We start from the raw sequence: 21,866 nt of genomic DNA, 5'->3' as shown, positions 1-21,866 counted from the left end.
CTTAATCCCTAAACGGCATAAGGAAATCGTCGTTCTCATTTATATGACATTTCAGAACGCAGCTTTCTGCAAATACTTGGAATAAACTGCTTTCTAAAGTGTATGTAAACATGGTCATTCTCTACTTATTAAGCAAAATTGGTGTAAGATCTTTCATGAAAACGAGCACATTGACAACAGCAATCAGGTAACGACTAACTGACTGTTGGTGTATAAGGGAAACCAGATCTCAGAGAAGGCAACACTGCACACTCAAACAAACATATCTACATGCAAAATACCTTTTTTTTTTTTTAAAGTAAGAATTTAACTTCAATTCAAATATAAAAATGTGCTGCTTTTATTTTATTTTGTAATTGTTTTACTTTATTTATAGGGTCAGTAAGTAAGAACAGGAAATATTGATGGAATTGAGAAATGTCACAAGCCGGATACAAACTTGCATCATCCTTATGAGTACATTGGTTCATTGTGTCAGAACACAAGCATTTAATGTTGAGCCACTTCAACACTTCAAAGGGATAATTAACCCCAAAATGAAAATTCTGTCTATCATCATGTACTCACACTCATGTTGTTTCAAACCATGAATTTCTTTCCTGGGTGGACCACAAAAGGAGATGTAAGACAGAATGTTAGCTTTAAGGCTAATTTATACTTACCAGGCGAACAGGCTTCTAGTTCACCTTACAATGATGATACAAATTCAGTAATGTTTTTGTTCTGCCAAGGTTTTCATTTGGTTATCCTGTTTGCACACACCTAGGAGAACTTGGCTGGTCAAAGATTGATGATGATTGGTTAAAAATAATTGTTAAAACTGGATATTTATGAATCCCGTCGATCTCCTTGGACACTTATTGTGGTTATCATTCATTTACTGTTGTATCTTTTTCTCAAATTTAGTTTTTTTCCAATTACCTTTTCTTTAATCTTTGCCTTAAAGGAATATTCCGGGTTCAATACAAGTTAAGCTCAATCAACAGCATTTATGGCACAGAATTGATTACCACAAAAATGTATTTTGGCTTGGTCCTCCTTAAAAAAAAAAAAAAAAAAAATATCTGGGTTCCAGTCAGGCACTTAAAATGGAAGTGAATAGGGCCAATCCGTAAACTAGGGCTGCACGATTATTGCAAAAATCATAATAGTCGATTATTGCCCTTGATATTGTAATCGCAATTATTAATGTTGATTAAAATATAAAATTACCATGACCATTTAAATGGATATCTATGGTATATAATACATTTAATTATTGCTAAATCACTGCTTAAATTATTAGTGTACGTACAGTAAATAATATTACATATTCAATAATCAAACTTCATAACAGCCGTTTTAAATTGACCAAGTTAATAACTGCATTCAGTTAACTCATTGGTGGCGGGACCATTCGTCCTGTTAGATCTTTAATGGTAATCTTGTTCATGTAAGATCATCGTCAGATAATTTTTGGCCTCAGTGGTTGTACTTTGGAAATTAAAAACAGTAATTTGCGATCGGAGTTTGTGCGATTCATGAACATTTTCAAACTACTAAGCTGAATTACATTCTTATTGGCCTACTAATTAACATGACAAAACAAAACTCTTATTCAGTTTTTAATAAATTGCACACAGAAATCGAGCAACATGTCCAACTCTCCCATTACAATGACTGCTGTCACTCACTGCAGGTTTATATTTTTACCTGCATTTTGACGTGAGCTCAATGACACTCAAAGTTCTACACTCTTGTGAATGCTCTCATTAAAAACAAAGCTGTCTAATCAGCATAATAAATCAGTTATTTACACAGTGTCAATGCCTTGGTTAGAACAGGAGCATTTTAGCTATGTCGTGTTGCTCATTTGCAGTGTATTTAACATCTACGTTTAAAGGAGCAATATGTAACATGGAGTGTTATAATGGAGAATAATACAACAAGGAGTGGTGGTGGTGTAGTGTTCTAAAGCACATAACTGGTAATCTGGTAATCAGAAGATTGCTGGTTTGATCCCCACAGCCACCACCATTGTGTCCTTGAGCAAGGCACTTAACTCCAGGTTGCTCCGGGGGGATTGTCCCTGGAATAAGGGCTCTGTAAGTCGCTTTGGATAAAAGCGTCTGCCAAATGCATAAATGTAAATGTAAATATAACATTGACATCAAGCGTTTAAAATGGGTACTGCAGTCCAAATTCAATATATTGGAGAGAGTTGTCTCCCCCGCCCCCTCCTCCCCAGACTCCAAGCTCACGTGGTTTGCCATGTTGAGGGCACGCAACAGGAACGAGACAATGGCAAGCAACTTACACTGTAAGTTGAGCAGCTAATGTATACATTTGAAGTGTTTTTATTGTTTGCAAATTATAAACCAGCTCACCAACATTTTTTATAACTCTGACAATGTTGCAAGATGCAATGAATCCAAAATAATTCCAAAGTGTTTTACGGTCTTTTTCTACAGCTTCGTTTCAAGTATCAATTGAAGTTTCTTCAGTATTAAATTTCATGTGCCACCGCGAACAGAGGTGGAACATAAAGCAAGCATCTGGGCATTCGGAGAGTTTAAAACTTGTGCATTAGGATCAGTTGCAATTACTGATAGGACAGCGGACTAAGCAGCTCTGATTGGCCATTGCCGTTTTATTGCTCAACAGATATGATAGTTATTGTATAGAATACTCAACTGCTACAAAAACACATTGTAAATAGAAACCATTGACGTAACAGGAGACCGACTGAAATCGTGGCATCTGTTAACGTAATCGTGATTCGTTTTTCGATTAATTGGGCAGCGCTACCGTAAATGTTAAAATGCTCGATGTTTCAAAAGTCGCTGTGATAAAATCGCTTATTAAGCTTTTCTATGTTAAATAAGAGCCATAATAACAACTTTGTTGCCATGACTATGTAATGTCAATAAACCCTATAATGACTGTAAAAATAAAGATTTATACAACTTTACAGCTCAAATAATTCATGAGTTTTAACAGAAGAATTAATGTGTTTTTTTTTATAAAATGTTAAACTTCACATTTCTGTTTAAACCCTCCAAAAATTGGTCACATTCACTTCAAGTGTAAGGGCCTTACTGTAATTTTTGTTTGTTTGCAAGGAGGTACAAGTCGAAAAACATTTTTTGTGGTAATCTACATCATGCCACAAATGCTGCCAATTAAACTTAACTTGTATTGAACCCAGAATATTCCTTTTTGGCAGTGGTGTGTAATTTCTGTGGCATTAGTAGTACCAGTTAGCAAAAATAGTTACCATTTCCAATCAGGTTTTCCCAAAACTCTCCCAACTCTCAAAACGGATTCTCCCACCCCAAACTGTCAGGGCACTCAAACAAACATGGTAATGTTGAGAGCTCCTCTGTGTTTTCACGTTCCATGGCTAATCATCCGATTAATGGAAAACATTTAGTTGTTTCTGCACATTTTTAACAGAAAGCATCATTTTTGGTGTTCAATCTGAGCCTGATATCATTATGAGTCAAATTCTCAGCAGAATTTTCCCCATGCCTACAGCACACTCCATCTCTTTCATCTGTCTATGAGTTGCTCTCTCTTTCCGCTGTATTCTGTCCCTCAATCATTGTATTTATTCATGGCACCATGCTAATGAACTGACAGCCAGTGGTTGGTGGATTAATCAAGGCCTATTCTGCCTCATAAATGAAGGTATGAAATGGCAGATAAAGAGGCTTGGGTTTAGTCTGTGCTGAATAACACTTGGGTTGAAAGATCTGGTGTAAGGACCTTTTTCTGCTGAATATTTTTCTGAACGTTTTTCTAAAAGTTTTTGGTTATTATAGAGCAAACTATGATACTTCAGGTTCACAGCTGTGTGTGAGAGAGAGGGCGAGAGTAAGACTAAGAGAGTCTTAGGGTGTGTTCACACTTGGCACGTCTGGTTCGATTAAAACAAACTCTGGTGCGATTTGCTCTGTTAGTGCGGTTCATTTGAACAAATATGAACGCTGTCACCCGAACCTTGGTGCACACTAAACAAGCGTACCGAGACCACCTGAAAAGTGGGTCTCGGTCCGCTTCCAAACGAACTCTGGTATGGTTCGATTGATATATGAACGCAACATGGACCAAAGACGTCTAAACCGATCAAAAACAGGAAGTAATTTGCCTAATACTGATCTCAAGCATACCTGTTTCTTCTCATCATTGGAGCTATGTTTCCCATTAAGGTTCTGTACTGGCGTCGGAACCGCTTGTCAGCTGTCCTTACAGCATATCTTTTGTGTGTGTGTACAATGGAGAAATTCCTGGCATTGTTTTGAGTACTTTACACATTTTAACTCTTCATTTGTTCTCAGCTGGTAAAAACACCATCATATATACATCCAACGAGCGCATTTTGCCAGCATTGGTTTGTAAGTTCCATCAAACATTATACGTCATAAAAGCTGTCCAATCAGGTTGTGACTTTTCCCTGATGCCTTTGGTTTTGTATCGTTAGGTTTGGTGTTAAACGAACCAAGACTAAATGTATCATTTTCATTTTTGGTCCGGACCAAGAGAACCAAACCACAAGTGTGAACACACCCTTAGTGCCCTGTTTCCCTCAGGTCAGAGTTCACAGTTGGATCGACATGTTGAGTCTTGTGTGACATTTATAGTTGTCCCTTTTCCTGTCTGTCAAGCTCTGTCATCTCGAATAGGCATGTCTTATGACAAAGTGTTTGGAGGATCTATAAAGATGGAGAGAGACGTATAGGAAACAGAAGATAAATGTTTGTTTCCATCATGATCAGTGGATCAGGACAAACACAGGATGTGACAAAATGTATTGTATTTCATGGATCACCATCATTGTTATCGTGTCTTCTTAAATAAGACCCCATTGACCCAAAGTTAATGTTGGTAAACTTTTACAGAGAAGTCGCACCAACTCTGATCACAAATAGCTTTTTAAACTTCCACAGTGCAACTGCTGTGACAAATATAAGGGCCAAATATGATCTAACGATGATCTTACATGAACAAGACCACAATTTAAGGTCTAACAGGTCCAACCAGCACGTCTCCATCACCTCAGTGCATATTGTTTGTTAAAAGAATTTATCAATATATCACATGTCCGACAAAATCAATCAGGCCTAATAAATCATGTTAAAACTGATTTTGTCAATGGTTCTAAAAGAAACTACGTGGGTTTCTTAACTATGAACATTAGATATCCCTTTATAATAGCTTTTTTTTAACATTAACAAGCATTATTACATTATGTAGTGCTTAACAGATTATTTAAACCAAACTGTTCATATCCAACAATTAAAGGAAAAGTTGACCCAAAAATGAAAATTCTCTCATAATTTACTCGCCCTCATGCCAAGCCAGATATGTATGCCTTTCTGTCTTCTGCAGAACACAAATGAATATTTTTAGAAGAATATCTCAACTATGTTGATCCTTTCAATGCAAGTGAATGGTGGTAAGAAATATAAATGTAAAAAAAGCTGATAAAAGGCAGCATAAATGTTATCCGTATGACTCTAGTGGTTAAATCCATATCTTTAGAAGCAATATGATTGGTGTGGGTGAGAAACAGATCAATATTTATGTTCTTTCTTACTTTAAATCTCTATAAATTTATAGTAAAAAGGATTTAAATATTGATCCATTTCTCACCCAAAGTGATTGCATCACTTCAGAAGACATATATTAAACCACTGGAGTTATATGGATTACTTTTATATCCTTTGTGATTTTTGGAGCTACAATGGTCCAATCACCATTCACTTGCTTTGTATGAATCTACAGTCATACACATCTGGAATGGTATGAGGGTGAGTAAACGATGAGATAATTAGATTCATATTTTTGATGAACCAGTAAAGTAATTAAGTAATTAACTACACTCTTACTGATCTGACAGGGCCAAAAGAGAAAATCCTTTTTGTGGAGTCCTGATGCTGTCTTCTTAGTTTCACTTTGTTCTCTGTAAAGCAATATAACTCATCTCACTGGCTGCTCGCTGCTGTCTGGCCCTATCAGGCTCCTTTTGCCCAGTTACTGGAAGCTCATCAATAACCTTTAATAGACCACAAGCACAATATACTCTGCACCCACGTGTGTGTCTGTATTCAGTATTAGGCATACTAGCCATCTGTGTGTATGTGTGTAAGAGAGAGAGATCTGCAGTTATTAATAGTGTGGGTCTCTATGTGGTGACAGGCTAAAGCATGCGCCTTTTAGGGCTGGGCGATGAATCTAATTTTATTTTCAAATACGATTATGAAAACAAGATAATCTAGATAAAACTATTATTGTGGCACATTTTGTTTCAAAATGAAACTCCCTGGCATTATATCTTTAAAGCATCCATTATAAAAGTTCAAATAATAAGGAAGCGTGTTATGAAAAATAAACTCCAAAACTGTCATTTCTCTGTGCGTTCAGCACCGTGTCTGAGTTGTGTGAAGTGACTGGGGAAGAGATTGAATCTTCTCCTGGCACCGGGACGCTCGTCACTCGCGCGCCTTTGCTGCAGCTTGATTATAACATGATGGCTCGCGACGTAGTGAATCATAATATATGCTTCAAGTTCACTGTGTGTATCTTATGAAGAAAATCAGCAATATGCAGCTCTATTAAGAAGAATATTTTTTGTGAGTTAAAGATGGATCAAATTGAACATAATGCTGAGAGAGTGGCCCATTATACACTAGAACAAAAGTTTTTGATTTGTCTTTTTTTGGCTTGTTTTCTCAAATAATTTCTAAAACTCCTTTAAAACAACATACATTTACTTAAGCTATACTGCCGAAGAAAAAATTGTTATCGGTACAATATTTAATCAGGGCTTGACATTTCCGCTTGTCTGGGACAAGTGGATTTTTGAAGGGGCAAGTGAAAGATAATTTTACTTGTCCGACCAGACAAGCAGACTGATTAAAACGTCAGTAATGAAAAAATAACCAGCTATATTTGTGAAAGTAATTCAGGGCCTGTGTCACGTATTAGAAAGTTCATATTCTTATTCTGCTGTTGAAAGTAATTCAGAGCACATCATTTTATAATTTGCAAGTGATCTAGTAACATCTGCGCCCTGTTTGATTGAGTGTGTGCTTAACATTCGCGTGTTCTGAAAATGCTAATGCGCACCTGAATGGTCAAATACATTTAAAAATTCCACCAAAATGCACATCTTGGAGATATATTCATGTAAACACAGACAGTCTAAAGTGAACATAAACAGCGGAGAAAAAAAAAGTGGATTTGTATTAAAATGTCAGATTTGTAAGTGTAAATGTAAACTAATAGACCTGCTGCTGTCCAGTGTGTCATTATAATTATCAAACAACAAGAAAACAAAAAAACACACATGGCTCTTGACTGACTTTAGTAGCTTTATTAAGTATTAATGTATTATAATTATACAGTTAAGACCTGTAGTAGTTTTATGTCGCATTTCATTCTGAATATTTACTTTAAATATTTTAAGTTGTTAAAAAAAAGCACCGAATTTTCTTAATTTGTATTTTTTGTTCTATTGTTTTTAGTCTATTTCTATTCATTGCTGTTTTTATTGTTATTTTATTACTGACTGTTTACTAGTCTTGATAAACTATTTAAGAACTTAATACCATTCTCCCATAATTAACTAATTAATTTGTGTTATTATTTGTTGTGTTTTTGAAGTTGGTATTGTGATTCATCAAATTTTACTACAGACTACTGAAATTTTGGTAATGTAATAATGTTTAGCCTGTATTGTACATTGTAGATCTTGCTGCAATAACATGATGAAAAAAAGAATCTCATTCCATAGAAGTGTGAGCATCCCTGCTGTAAATGATGGAGGCTTTCCTTTATTTGACTACCATATGTAACATAAAATAATAATCATATGACAATAGCCTCCTCCTCTTTTTAAATTTTTTTTAGTTTTCTTTAAAAGCTCAATAAATGCATGATGTTTCCAAAGTCATTGGGTTATCATGTTAAATAATTGGAATCTCAGTATTTTCAAGTCAAGTGGACCAAAATAATCATGATTATGATTTTTGCCATAATTAAGCAGCCCTAGCACCTATGTGCAAATTTGTTTCCTGAGTGTTTTTTTGTGTGCGTCCTGAGATGGATGCTTATGGGATATTCCTCTCTGGATTTGAGCCCATCTGTCACCCCACCCAAATTTCTCCTCATTGACTAACCCACCGGCTCTCTGTCTCATTAAATCTGCCTCTAAATGGATCTGAATCTATGGATTTAACTTGTGCTCTCTCTCTGTCTCTAACTCTTTCTCTCCCTCTCTCTCTTTCTCTTTCTCTCTCTCTCAATCTCAATCTCTGTCTCTCTCTGAACTCCCCCCACACACACACGTATACACACACACACACACACACACGTTTCTGAAATATCAGTACTGTTTGTGCTATAGTGCTCTTATTGTTAACCTTTTATCCTTATTGGTAATTTGTAGTGTCTACAGATTTCCCTATGGCTTGTTCACAGCAAGCCAAAGTAACAAGTTTCCTCTTCAAGGCTGTTAGAATAGCACTCCTGAGAGAGGAGAGAGAGAGAGAGAGAGAGAGACTGTTCTCTTTCATCTCTCTTATCTCTGGGTAGAGGTGCAAACCTTGAAGTGCCTCAATAGACAGTAATTAGTTATATGTTGTTTGCACAAGAAATTACACCATGAACTTAAGTAGGGGTTGACAATAGGCCTATATCACAAAGGCCAATATTCAGATTCAATACATTTTCCCGTTTGGCCGATTAGATTCTCGAGCCGCCTGCTTGCATGTGATGGAGCCATCTGAAACATGTAAATTACCAGTCATAGTTTATTTTGTTGTTATTGCCATCATGTTACCACAATAATAGACTGTGCAGTCTAATTTGTTTTAGTATTTTGATATAGTATTTATTTATTCATTGGTTTAATATTTTGTAACACCTTAACTGGACAGATGGTCCACCTTTTTTGTCTGTTTAAAAGGCAAGAAATACATTTCTGGGTAAATGCATTCCCGATAGTATGATAATTATGGCAACATATATCTGCTCTTAATGTTTCACGGAAATGTGTGTTTAGATACTAGGAATGTCCTGGAAATGCTTTGGAATTCTATTAACTATAGTCTACAAACTCTTATTCATATTCCTCCTTGTTCTGTCTGTCTCATAGTATCCTTGTTTTCTTTTTAGATCTAGAACAGGATGATAGCACGTCATTTTACATCTTCAATGTTGGCCAACCTCCTTCAGTGGTGAACCAATCACATGGACTCCAGCGGCATGGAGGCCCACACTCAGCCCAACTCATTGCCACCTCTTCCTCTTTGCAAGCCCACCACAAAGCCTATGAGCCCAGCTATAAACCTCAGGACTCTAAATACACTCCCACTGGGGTAGGCGTGGGAGCGAGTGGCCCACCCAAGGCCTTTGAGTGCCCAAGCATCCAGATCACCTCCATCTCCCCGAGCTGCCAGCAGGAGATGGAGGCCAGTGAGAATGAGATGAGAGGGAAGGGTCCAGAAGGAGAGTACCATGAGAGACCTTTGTCTCGAGATCACCTGTACCTGCCTCTAGATCACTCGTACCGGGATTCATCCCTGAGTCCGAGTCCATGCAGCAGTCTTTCCTCGCGTAGCTGGTTCTCTGATGCATCATCTTGTGAGTCCATCTCGCATGTGTACGATGATGTTGATTCAGAGTTGAATGAAGCAGCGGCACGCTTCACCCTAGGGTCGCCACTCACCTCAACCGGCTGCTCTACGCAGGCTGGACCACAAGAGGAATTATGGCAACAACAACAACAACAGCATCATCACCCAGCCTTCACTCACTCTCATTCACATGCACATGCACATTCACTCTCACCCTGCCAATCACCCTGTCACTCACCCCGTACGAGCATCACAGATGAGAACTGGTTGAGCCCTCGCTCGCCTTCACGCCCCTCTTCACGCCCAACATCTCCCTGCGGGAAAAGACGCCACTCCAGTGCTGATATATGCTACCTGGGCTCTTTATCTCCCCATCACTCCCCAACCGCCACGCCCGGTCCCTCACCCAGGGGGAGCGTGACAGAAGAAACCTGGATAGGAAGCCCTTCAATGGGTGTATCACCTTTCCAATGTTGTCCCTCTGAGGCAGACATCCCCTCCAAGACAAGGAAGACCTCCCAGGACTGTACAGCAGCAATCCAGCCAGGGAATGGTGACCTGGGCATGGATGATTCTGGGAATATATCTCCTTTGATTGACTCCCCCGCTGAGGATGGCATGCATAGTTTAAAGAAGGATGGATCTGGAGATCAGTTTCTCTCCGTCCCATCTCATTTCACATGGAACAAACCAAAACCAGGACATACACCAATTTTCAGGTAAACCCACTCCTTTGCTTTGAAGAGGCTTTATCAGCAGTAACCATTACTAAATTATTAGCAATACAGCTGTGATTTATTATATGGCCAGGGTGTGCTAAGTTCATGTCGGCAAAGCTTTGTATGACTTTTTCCTTACAAGTGTGCAAGTTAAAATGTGCAAAACAAAATAAAATATTAAGAGACCATAAAAGGGACAATAGGTTATAGGTAATCAGCAGCTCAGACACGTGTGTTGACTAGCTCTGTTTCAAAACCTAGTGAGCACTTCTACATAGTCAGCTGCCTTCTAAGGCAGCATCTTAACTGAAATGGTGACTGACTTGGAATGGTCTACATAAGCAGAAGCACTCCCCACTGAAAGGTCACACATCTTACAAATATGATATGAATTGTAGTGAGTTGATGTCAAGGCAGAGAGTGCTAGCTTGATTCTAACAATACAATATTCTAAAAATACATTGGAAATATGGAAATAGTTATTTTTGAATTAGATTGAGCTATTTATTGATACTGTAAAGTATGCATTCTGTGAGCACTTTATCCTCAGGGTTCAAAATTATCACCCCTGAAGCCCCAAATACGGATACATTTTCTATTTGGCTGGTGAATTTTGTGGTGGGCGCTTTTTTCTCAATTTGTGTTAGCTTGTAAAATAATGTAACATGTTCCAGTTTTGTCATCAAGGAGGTTCTGTAAGTCTTCAGTAACTAAGATCGCAGGATTGAAAGTCTCTGTTATCAGTGGGGATACCGCGCTCATGTAATTGTATGTGTGGAAAAAATGTGTGGTGTTGTGAAAAGTACCACAGAAATGAATCACTACTGTATAGTAAAGTAAAATTCACTGTAATACTACTATTACTAGTAATAATAATAAATCAACAATAATTGCATAATACTTAATCAATATCTCACACTTATGATGCTCTGTTATACAGCACTTTATTTAACAAAAATAACTCCAATGTTTTATTTTGGATAGTGCTGTAAGGTTCTGAATAAAACCACATCATTTTATAAAAATAATACAATATTATGTTGAAAAAACAGGTATCAGTATCGGCAAGAACTGAAAAGGAAGTATTGGTACTCGCCCCCCACAAAAAGAAAATGGTATGAGGACATCCCTAGTTAGCAGTAAATCTTTGAGCCAACTCTTTTTAGTGAATCAAAAAGTCTTATGAATCAGTTGGATCTGACTGAATAAGTTGACTCAATCCAAATAAGTCAAGTCATTTTTATTTGTATAGCACCTTTCACAACACACATCGTTTTCAAAGCAGCTTTACAGAAGATAAACCAAGATCTGTTACTGTTTTATGTGTACTTGTGGCTCATGAGACTCTTGAGATTAACTTACTGGTCATTCATATGACAACATGTTAAAATACAAATTTAGTTTTGTTCTAATAAGTGAATAATCTGAAAAATAATTCTAAATGAACCATCTGCCAATTCAATATTTCATAAATAATAAAACAATACAGTTCTTTTAAAAAAAAGCAGCTTAACAGTATTGTTTATTTGTCTCTCATGTCTGTAAACAGCACTTGTAAAATGCAATAATAAATAAATAAATGGCCGGTAAGAAATCTTACTGGCTGGTAAATGTTTTCATCTACAGCTAGTGTGCTAAAAAGTATATTTTGAACCCTGCTTATCTGTGAAGGAGACATGCAATGCTGTACTACAAAGTGGTCAAAACAAGGTTTCTTAGAAGGCAGAATTTTAATTATGGTGCCTAATGTTTGGGACAACCTTCATGTCAGGAGTGTGCAGATAATGCCTGTCTGTCTATGACACCTGTATATGATGCCTATAATAGTGTCTAGGAATGTAGCTAAATAGTTTTTACAACAGAACTATTACTTAGTTAGAGTCGCATGAGGCAGCTGTGAATTCAGTGAGCCGATGAACAGAAAGGGTTAAAAGTGTGTCTACTATACATACCTGTGCATTGGATAATGCCTGTATGTGTGCGCGTGTGTCTGTGTGCGTGTATGCGTGTCACACGTTTTAGTCCGATGAAGTATTATGTGTGTGCCCGGACTCTGTTACTATAAATCAGTAAAGAGAGTGTGTGGCTTTGGCTAGCAAACATTTCCCTTCCCACAATGATTCTTTACTACACCAACACACACACTTGTGCTGCAACTAATTATTATTTTGATAATCAACTAATCTAACGATTATTAGAATGATTATTCGGCGATTATTGCAACGAGTAATCATTAGCTCTTAATTGATTATTCAGCTTGTGCCCCGACTTACTAACAATAAAGAGGAAAAATAGTTTTTAAGTTTAATTCAGGAAAAAATTCACTGCAAAAAATCCTATTGTTATCAAATGTTTGTCTTGTTTTGAATTTTCTAAAAATCCTTGTAAAAAAAAAAAAAGATACATTTACTTGAGAAGCAACATAGGCCTATATAATATTTAGGCTTGCTTGAAGAGAATGTATCTTAAATATACACTAAGTGTATTTTGTATATAAGTGTATTATTTCACTTGTTCATACTTCTGTGAGTACAGTAAAGACAAAATATATTTGTATTCAAGATCTTTTCTCTAAAAGCAAGTCTAAATATCTTATATGCTGTTTCTTGGTTGAATGCATCTTTTTTTTAAAGGATTTTAGATATTTTAATATATTTGTATTTTAAATATTATATTTGACATTCTCTAAGATTTTTTTATTTATTTTTTTTAATTCTGCAGTATAGCTGCTTAAGTAAATGTATGTTGCTTTAAATTATTTTTAGATATTATATTTGGAAAACAAGCCAAAAAAGCAAACAAATCAAAAACATAATTTGTTGCCGTGTATAATGTGGCAAAGACTACCCTCTCTCACATTTCTGTTCACTTCAATCCATCTTTATCTCAAAAAAACAAACTCTCTTATTAATAAAGCTGTGTATTGCCAATTTACTTCATGATAAGAAATGCACAGTGACATATATTATGATTCATTAAGTCGTGAGCCATCACGTTATAATCTAGCTGCAGCAAGTCCACACGCTCGAGGGATGAGCATCCCCTCGACAGAGTGTGCCTCAGCTTGGTGCAGTTTAAATATCTCCCCCTTAGATCGGGACACTTCGCACAACTCATAGAAGAGGCGCTGACCACACAGAGAAATGCCAGTTTCTCAGTTTGTAGTTATTTACATGATCTCCTTCCTTATAGGATGCATTAAAGATATAGTGGTGAGGTGTTTACTTTTAAGATGCTATGACATGCAAGTTTTGCTTCAGTGGAATGGCAACTACGGCTCTGCTGTATTTCACAATGAGAGTACTTCTGTATTTACTTATTTTACTGCATTATAATTCCCTCATACATTGCGAGTCCATCTGGACTGTGATCTGTGTAATTCCTCCTCTCATCAGTCAGGTGTGAACTGTGGTGCTGTTCTCACGAGTCATCATTAGAGTTTAATGTGATCTCATGTTACGTTAAATGAGATCAAACGACTTTTTGACAACGAAAAAATATGTGGACAATGTTTTTATTGTCGACGTTGTCAATAACGTCAACTAATCATTTCAGACCTAACACACACTTTTTTTTGTTACCTATCCATAACCTTTATTATTAATCCGAGATAGATATATATATATACACAAAACACAGGGTTGGGAGGGTTACTTTTTAAATGTATTCCACTACAGATTACATGCTGTAAAATGTCATTTGTAACGGATTCCGTTAGATTACTCAAGGTCAGTAACGTATTCTAAATACTTTGAATTACTTCTTCAGCACTGGTAGATATTTTAACTTGTTTTGATTATAAAAACTCTGCCAGTACAGTGACAAAATACACATGTTAAAAATACTTTCTCTGAAAAACCTAAATATCTTATGTAGTGTTGTTTCTAAAACATGATAACTCAAATTGATCTTGTTTTAAGGATTTTTTTTTATATTTATAAAGGAAAACAATAAAAAAAATTATTGTCAAGCATATGATTTTTGCCCTAATATCAAAGGTCTTTCTAGAAAAAAAGAAATTATGATCCAACATGAATTTTCTTGATAAAAATATGATCGTGCCTGGTAACATATGCATGTAAAATGGTTAGAAATAGCATTTTAGCTTAGTATCATGCTGACAATTTACAGAAGGTTTATTTCTATTTCTTCTGCTCCAAACTTATTTCAATCTTACTTCTCTGTCTGCTCATATGAATGTAACACATCATAAGAAAGTGTTTCACCGCTGTTCAAATGCACTTTGGATCGCATCATTTATATGTTTAAATGTTTCCATCTGAAAGGACTAAATATTAAATGATACAAATGATAATAAAATGCAAAGTAATCTCTTCAGTAATCAAAATACTTTTTGAATGTAACTGTATTCTAATTACCATTTAATTAAATTGTAACTGTAGTGGAATACAGTTACTTATATGTTGTATTTTAAATACGTAATCCCATTACATGTTTTCTGTTACTCCCAACCCTGTATATACATATATCAAGTCAAAAAAACCTGCAGCAAGAGCATGATGTAGGAGCAGTGTTGACTAACATTTTTTACAACCATACCCTAATACAACAGAGACATGATACCTGATACCTGTTATATGAACTCACTGCTCCTGCTGTCTGCCATCTGACCTGTGTGCTTGTGCGCGCGTGTGTGCGTGCTGGCTCTCCATCAATCAGCAGCAAATAGAAAGATCTAGAAGCTTGTCTGGTTTAACAGATGGGTGTGCTATGGCAGGGTGGGTGAAGTGTTGGCACTCTAGTTTATAGTGGAACTAGCTAGATAGACAGCTGAACATAAAATTTTCGGATGAAGACACTCACATGCTCTTAGTAGGTGTGGGAATCACAAGGTAACTGGCGATACGATATAATATCGATATTTAGGCCACACCACGATATAAATTTTTTTTGTACGTTGCGATTCAAAACCACAATATATTGCAATACTTTCAATACTCAATGTTTCTCATTCATCTTCATCGGACTTGGAAGAACTGTTTCCAAATCACCAAAGGCATTGTAAAATGTATATAAAAGTGCCAAATTACAAAATGAGGCCAGTTTATTTCCTAATATCTATGTACAATGCAAAGCTATAAGCATATAAGACCATAATTGTTCCTTATTTCTGTGGGTAGGTCATGTGGATAAATGAAAATAATAATATCGATATTTGGCATGCAAATATCGATACAATATCACAAAGAAAAATATCATGATACTTTAACGATATTTTTTCCCACCTCTAGCTCTTAGGGCTGGGCACAGCATTTCTACAATAAACTGTATTTGTAATGAATTTGCTGCTGAAATAAAATTAATCTACATTGTTAATATCACAATGATTTTAATGAGCTTTTTATTTGGCAATTCAGCTACTTAAAGACCGTTTTACATTAACTCCTTGTCTCACATTACGAAAGTATGAGAGCATTAATTTCCCCTTCTGTCACTCACTCGACGTTGTGTCGATTGTAGTGACACAAGGGGTCTCTTCTGAGAGCCTTGCGTACCTCTGAACTTGAGAAAAGGCCAATGTCAAGTTGGCAGACAGAATTTCCATGCTTCGCCCCCGGACATACGGGTATAAAGGGGAGCAGGGGAGAGAATGTCAGGAACATTTTTTTCTTCGGAGCCAAGCGGTTGTGCTGTTCCACTCACCTCTACTGGCGTTAAGCTCTGCTGTTGGATCTACGGCGCATTCCAGCGGATTTTTCCTCTCTGCACGCTGTGCAGTCCACGCCCCTGGGCGCTTCGACAGCGCTTTCATTGCCTGAAAGAGTGTTTCCCCTCCTAAAAGAGTTTATATCCAAGTTACCTCCCCCAGTCTGGGCAGGTTGTGGTCTCCACTGATCAGGAAATTTGAGGCCGATACCGATTTAACAATAAGATCCTTATTTGCCCTTTGCCACACTTTTGCAAGTTTTATTGTGCAGTTATATGTTTATGCCCCACATAGTTATATGATGGGAACACTTTACAAAAAAGGTTCAATTTATTAAGATTATTTAACAACTTTACTGTAGTTAACATTAACTAATGAACTTAATGTTGGGTACAACATATACTATTACATTTTTAAATCAAAAGTTGTATTAGTTAATGCACTATGAACTAACAATGAACAATTGTAATTTTATTTACTTACGTTACAATTAATAAAGGCTGTAAAATATATATTGTTCATTGTTTGTTCATGAAATCTAATGCATTAAATAATGTTAACAAATGGAGCCTTTATATAAAGTTATCAAAATTACAGTAATTGTGAATTACTAACATTTATTTGTTTTAAAACAGTTGAATAGTTCTGTTGTTAATATCAAAAGGTCATTGTGACATACTGGTAAGCAGTAAAAATCATGAAAGCATCACACACAGCAGAGATGCATTCAAAAATAAGAAAAATATATCCATTACAAGCGCTAAAACTGCTTTATTGAGAAATCATTAATATCTATGATTTGTTTACTGTCTTTGGCATTTTGCTGTAACACAAATCAATAATTATTAAGCAAATGCTTGAGAACGCCGTTATGGTTCAAATGTAATTGCTGTGATAAGTGGTAATATGACCAACATTAATCTGATTTAAATTGGGATCCTCATAGAATAGCACTGAGATGAGTGACTGAGAGCACCTGGAGAGCACGCATGTTTGATTTACACCTCGAGTGAACATATTGAAGGGGGTGAAGCTGAAAGTGCTCATGATCACACAAACCGTCTCTATTGCTCAACACAATGTCTGATTGTCACAGACTTAATATGAAGATCGGCTGATTTAGATCGGTGTCTGATCGATCAGTGCAACCCTACCCGTTACTTTTCAAATGAAAAAAGGAAAATAAACCATTGATGCAACAGGAGCAGACTTTAATTGAACGCTGTAATCGTCAGTTTTCACGATTACATAATCGTGGCAGCCGTAATCGTAATTGCGATTAGTTTTTTATTTAATTGTGCAGCCCTAACTGAATCTCTAAAACATGGTACCAGTACATCTCTACATGTATCTTGCATATATTTGATTAAAGACTCTTTCATCTTTCTGTATCTCATTCTCACACATACAAACTTAAAAACCCAATTACAACACAAACATACTGTATGTGAGAAAGAGCTAATATTGTGTCAAAGTGTTGTTGTTGTGTTGGTGAGTGTCAAAGGAAAGTGAATGGAGCGACCACACAAATCTGTTTGATGTCCAGTGATCACGAGGCCACTACTGTCACACATTCTGATTGCTCATGTTTCATGTGGCAATTCCATTCACGTTACCATGGCAGCAGAGCATGTACATGTCACCTTACAGGTGACTGAGGGAAAGGAAGTGGATGAGAAAGACTAAGACAAAAAAAACACTGAGAAGTGAAAATTATTTTTACGGTAAAGTTCACCTAAAATTTTAAATCCTGTCATCATTTACTCACATTTATGCCATTTGTAACCCATATGATATTCTGTGCAACACAAGTTTTTTAGCACAATGTCTAGGCTGCTATTTTCCATATATTAACAGTAAATAAGAACTTTGAAGTCATTATTCACTGACATTCTTGACTGAAACACTTAAAATCGTAACTTCCATTCATTACAATCTGGCACATTTATGATATTTTTTGGTTGCCTACACCTGGACAGACGGCTAACAATCTGAAATAGCCATGGACCACATGACTGCCACAGCCACCACGCCCTGAAATCTCTCAGTCTGGGTCATAGCCATGCCCTCAGTAGTAGCCATGCAGCAAACAGTTTGAAGCCAGTAGAGAAAGAGTCTGTGGCAGGCAGATCCATCCATGGAAATATGTGGAAGGGGGCCAGTTTGGGCACCAACACCTTGTCACTGGAAATGAATACAAGAGATTTTTTCAGATTCTGTGGTTGTGACAAACAAAATAAGAGTTTCTTGACACAACAATGTAAAATATGTCCTAAATGTCTCAAACAATTATCAGAATAAAACTCCAAAGACATGTGTTAACATTAATCTAGCTGTTCACTATGCATTATGTAACTGTTTTTTGTTGATCTGTTTACAGGGCGTCATCCCTACCTCCACTGGACTGGCCGTTGCCGAGTCAGTATGGGCAGCTTGAGTTAAAGATCGAGGTTCACCCCAAAGCTCATCACAGAGCTCATTATGAGACAGAGGGTAGCCGAGGGGCTGTCAAGGCCTCATCTGGTGGACACCCTATTGTCAAGGTGAGAATCCACAGCGGGCGTCATACTGATGATTTGACTTACTTGCCTGGCTAGATACATTGGTTTCACCCACAATTCCACTTTTACAACAATTGTGCAATCTAGTTCTGGGTTGTTCTTCAATGCCTTATTACGCTTGCCACAAAAGTGGGAACAGAGCATGACACCATTCATTCTCTCGCAGGAAAAAGAACTTGAGAAGCAAAACCACGTAGGAGAGTCTGCTATATGGCCTATTAACCTCATTACTGTTCATACAATTCCTTTTACTGGGTAACAGCTAGTGAGCGTGCATTGTGAAGTTAGCAAGATCTAAGTAACAGTACAGCTGAGTCTGATTAACTACTGTATATCAGTCTGACTGCTTCTGTGTTTCTTGTAACAGCCATTCACCTTTGGGTGTGTAGAAGCATGCATCAGTAGAGGTGATGGCATCATTTATGTAAAATGAAGCCCAATTAGTATCCTGCTGTATCATGTGGTAATCTCTTTATCAGATAGGTAAGCTTACCTGGCAGTCTCATTAGGCTAGTTCTGCTATAGATACAGAGAGAGAGAGAGAGAGAGAGAGAGCTTGTTGGTAAATATTTTATGGTCTTGGAGAGGCAGTGGCCTCTTTTGTGGCAGCCATAATGAAGTACAAGCACAACTCTGGAACCGAGATCTATGAACAGGTAAGGAAGAGAAGAAGAAGACCTTTCCTCTGAATCATAACCTCTGGCTTTTAATGGTCTAGTAGACAACCACAATTACAATCACAATTTGGCCATCATTCCTTGTGACCTTCTTATAGGTTTCTCGCATGATCAGCTTTCATGATCAGTACTCTCATCTTTTTTATAGGGCTGCCTTTACAATGTCCTTTGTGTACCTGAACAATGTTTCTTGGTTCGTTTCGGCCATTTGTATCTTTTTTTTTTCTTCTTCTTTTTATGGACTTCTTAATTGTCAAAGCAAATCATATCTATGCAGTTTCATCAATACATCCTAAATGTTTGAGCAAACTCCAGATATCTCTGATGTAGTCAGCTCTTTGTTTGTGAGAATGGGTGGTTAGTATGACCGGTCATGTTCCCATGGATTTGAGCTTTGCATTAAGAGCTGAATATCTATTCAGATAAATAAAATAGTGAAAATAGTTTGTCTGTATTTGCAATTATATTTACACAAATATAAATAAATACAAATAAATCCATCCAGGAACTACACAGAGGAGTAAAGACATCTTTAAAAAGACTACGTTCAAAGCCTGATGTGTATTGCTCTATGAGTGAAACTTAAACTCTTTTAGAGAATAAAACTCTTTTAGGAGGGGAAAACACACTTTTAGGCAGTGAAAGCGCTGTCGAAGCACCCAGGGGTGTGGACTGCACAACGTGCAGAGAGCGAGAACGGCAGCTGGAAATGCACTGTAGGTCCTTACCAGATGGGTTCAAAAGTCTCCAAATATCTGCAAGACCAAGATTTTTAAACATCCTGTGAAGCATCAATGATGCTCTAGGGGGCTTACACACTTTTGCTTCACTATGATCAAGGATTTAGTCCATCAAAAGATTAAAGTCTCCTCCCAATATTATATTATGAGGTTTGTTTTTGCAGTTTGCAACATCCCTTCAAGATCTATAAAAAAAAGCCCTGATCATCAGCATTAGGTGTATAAATATTAGCTAAAATCAACCTTTGTCCCTGAATTTCCGCTAAAATAAAATAATGACTCTTCCTAGTTTATCATTATCTGTTTGATAAATTTGAATTTTAGATGTTCATTTATCAATATAATGACTCCCCTGCTCTTACTTGAGCCAGCACTGAAGAAAACATGTCCACCCCATATCTTCCCAAATTTTTCAGCTTCCTGCGGGGAAAGACACATTTCTTGAAGTAACACTATATAATTTTTCTTATGTTTATTAAAAGAAATAACCTTCCTCCTTTTTATGGGGTGCCCTAACCCATTCACATTCCAAGTGGAGAGAAACAATCCACTGATATTAACATTTGACATTTTTACATAATAGAAAAAATTAATTGTGTGTCAAAAACAAAATTATAAAGACCACTTTTCAATATTAGTGCAACAATAAAACCCAGAACAAAACAAACAGAAAAAAGAAAAATGTGTGCATTAACCCCACGCACGACAGCGCCAACTGGCTTCGATCCCTCTAAACTCAGAGAGTCCATGCACGCCTACGAGAACCCCCACGACAACTTTGCCATCGGATTGCTCAAGCCCAACAAATTTTGTGAGGCAAAACTACATAACAGAAAATACTTTGCAAAATATACTCCAGCCAATAGAAGGCATAAGCACAAAGAACAAGCAGATTCATCCACAGCTGTCCAAAAGGTATGTGCCTCCACAAAACAAACTCCAGCCACTAGTCAGAACCAGCACAAAAAGAAACAAAACAGGTGTCCCGGATCCTAGGACGGTCCAGTGTACATTTAACGAGTTGTCTCAGAGCCCACTTAAGAAACACACCATGATTTCCTCAGTCCATCAACTCTATAAAAGACATCGCTTTTTGTAGGCATGTAGATATTTTGCGGTCATCCTTATTACTAGCTGGGAACTTCAGTGTAAATGCAATCTTCCGTCAGTGCAAGAGTTTCTTGAAGGGGAAGTGTTATTCCACAAAACAAACTCCAGCCGCTAGGTGGAACCAACACAAAAAGAAACAAAAATGGTACCCAGCTTCCTAAGACAGCCAGAGTAAGTACAGCAAGTCAATCCACTCAAATGAGAAACACCAAATGGCTTACTCACTCCAATGAAGGACAATGCTTGCTTGGGGCATACAAATACTTAATGGCCATCCTTAGTATTTATACTCAGTTTGGCCGGGAATATAAGTGCAAAAGTGATCTTCCATTGATGTAAACATTTCTTGCATTTCTTAAATCGATCACAAGATTTCTTTTGCTCCTTTATTGGAAGATCTCAGGAATTTGGCCAGGATTGATCGGGGCCTGTCACCCTCAGCCGATCTATGAGCTGGAACCATGTGAGCTCGCTCAATCTCCAGTTTATTGCCTGTTATGTCGAGCAGACTCGGGAAGAGCTCATCTAGGAATTTCACCATATCTCTGCCCTCCTCATGCTCAGGAATTCCAACAATTCGGATGTTATTCCTGTGGCTCTTATTCTCAAGATCTTCACGTTTTTCCAAGAACGTGTTCCAAATCAAATTTCATCGCCAGTGGATTATCTGATAATTCCCTCTCCGATGACTCCAGATAATCGATCCGCTTCTCAAGATCTGCCACTCTTGTAACCAACTCTGAGAATTTTGTTTCCATCGCCATAATCATT

General features: G+C 37.1%; 1 protein-coding gene across 1 annotated transcript in view; it reads left to right on the top strand.

Moving 5' to 3' along the window:
- Positions 1–21,866, top strand: part of nfatc3a (nuclear factor of activated T cells 3a) — a 106,583-nt gene that overhangs the window by 25,228 nt on the left and 59,489 nt on the right. The window contains exons 2-3 of the mRNA XM_052154834.1: positions 9,160–10,339; positions 18,388–18,550. Coding sequence (XP_052010794.1) covers positions 9,160–10,339; positions 18,388–18,550 — 1,343 coding nt within the window. The remainder of the gene's footprint in view (positions 1–9,159; positions 10,340–18,387; positions 18,551–21,866) is intronic.

Source organism: Xyrauchen texanus, chromosome 2 (assembly GCF_025860055.1).
Source record: "Xyrauchen texanus isolate HMW12.3.18 chromosome 2, RBS_HiC_50CHRs, whole genome shotgun sequence".
Lineage (NCBI taxonomy): Eukaryota > Metazoa > Chordata > Actinopteri > Cypriniformes > Catostomidae > Xyrauchen > Xyrauchen texanus.
Note: the sequence above shows the minus strand (reverse complement) of the source record. Positions and strands in the feature narration are given on the sequence as shown.